We start from the raw sequence: 313 nt of genomic DNA, 5'->3' as shown, positions 1-313 counted from the left end.
GTGAAGAGGATTGCGAGGACCTGAAAGGACTGAGAGAATTCGAGCCATAAAAATGACGTGAAGGCGGAGATGGAGTGGTTAAAGACTTGAAAAAACAACAACCTGCGACGTCTTAAGATTGCAAGAATGGTGGTGAGCATATGGAGGAAGCGGGAGAGATAGTAGAGGTAGGACCAGAAGAACACCCGGCCGGAGGGGCGAGTGCCGAGTGGGAAACAAAGTAGCCACTCCAAGGGGGTCTTCGTGCGGCGCCAGAACCACCGGGTGTCGCGGATCTCTGCGGCGGCGGAGAGGAATATGCCGGCGAAGATTG

At 54.6% G+C, this 313-nt stretch overlaps 1 protein-coding gene across 1 annotated transcript in view; it reads right to left on the bottom strand.

Moving 5' to 3' along the window:
• Window positions 1-311, bottom strand: part of LOC110273894 (elongation of fatty acids protein 3-like) — a gene marked incomplete at its 5' end in the record, with an annotated part of 1,029 nt that extends 718 nt beyond the window's left edge. The window contains 2 exon segments of the mRNA XM_021127290.2: window positions 1-9; window positions 12-311. The exon segment at window positions 1-9 is cut by the window's left edge and continues 718 nt beyond it. Coding sequence (XP_020982949.2) covers window positions 1-9; window positions 12-311 — 309 coding nt within the window.
• Window positions 312-313: the final 2 nt, after the last annotated feature.

This window comes from Arachis duranensis, chromosome 1 (assembly GCF_000817695.3).
Source record: "Arachis duranensis cultivar V14167 chromosome 1, aradu.V14167.gnm2.J7QH, whole genome shotgun sequence".
Classification (NCBI taxonomy): Eukaryota; Viridiplantae; Streptophyta; class Magnoliopsida; order Fabales; family Fabaceae; genus Arachis; species Arachis duranensis.
The sequence above is the reverse complement of the archived record's forward strand: the minus strand, read 5'-3'. Positions and strand labels throughout refer to the sequence as shown.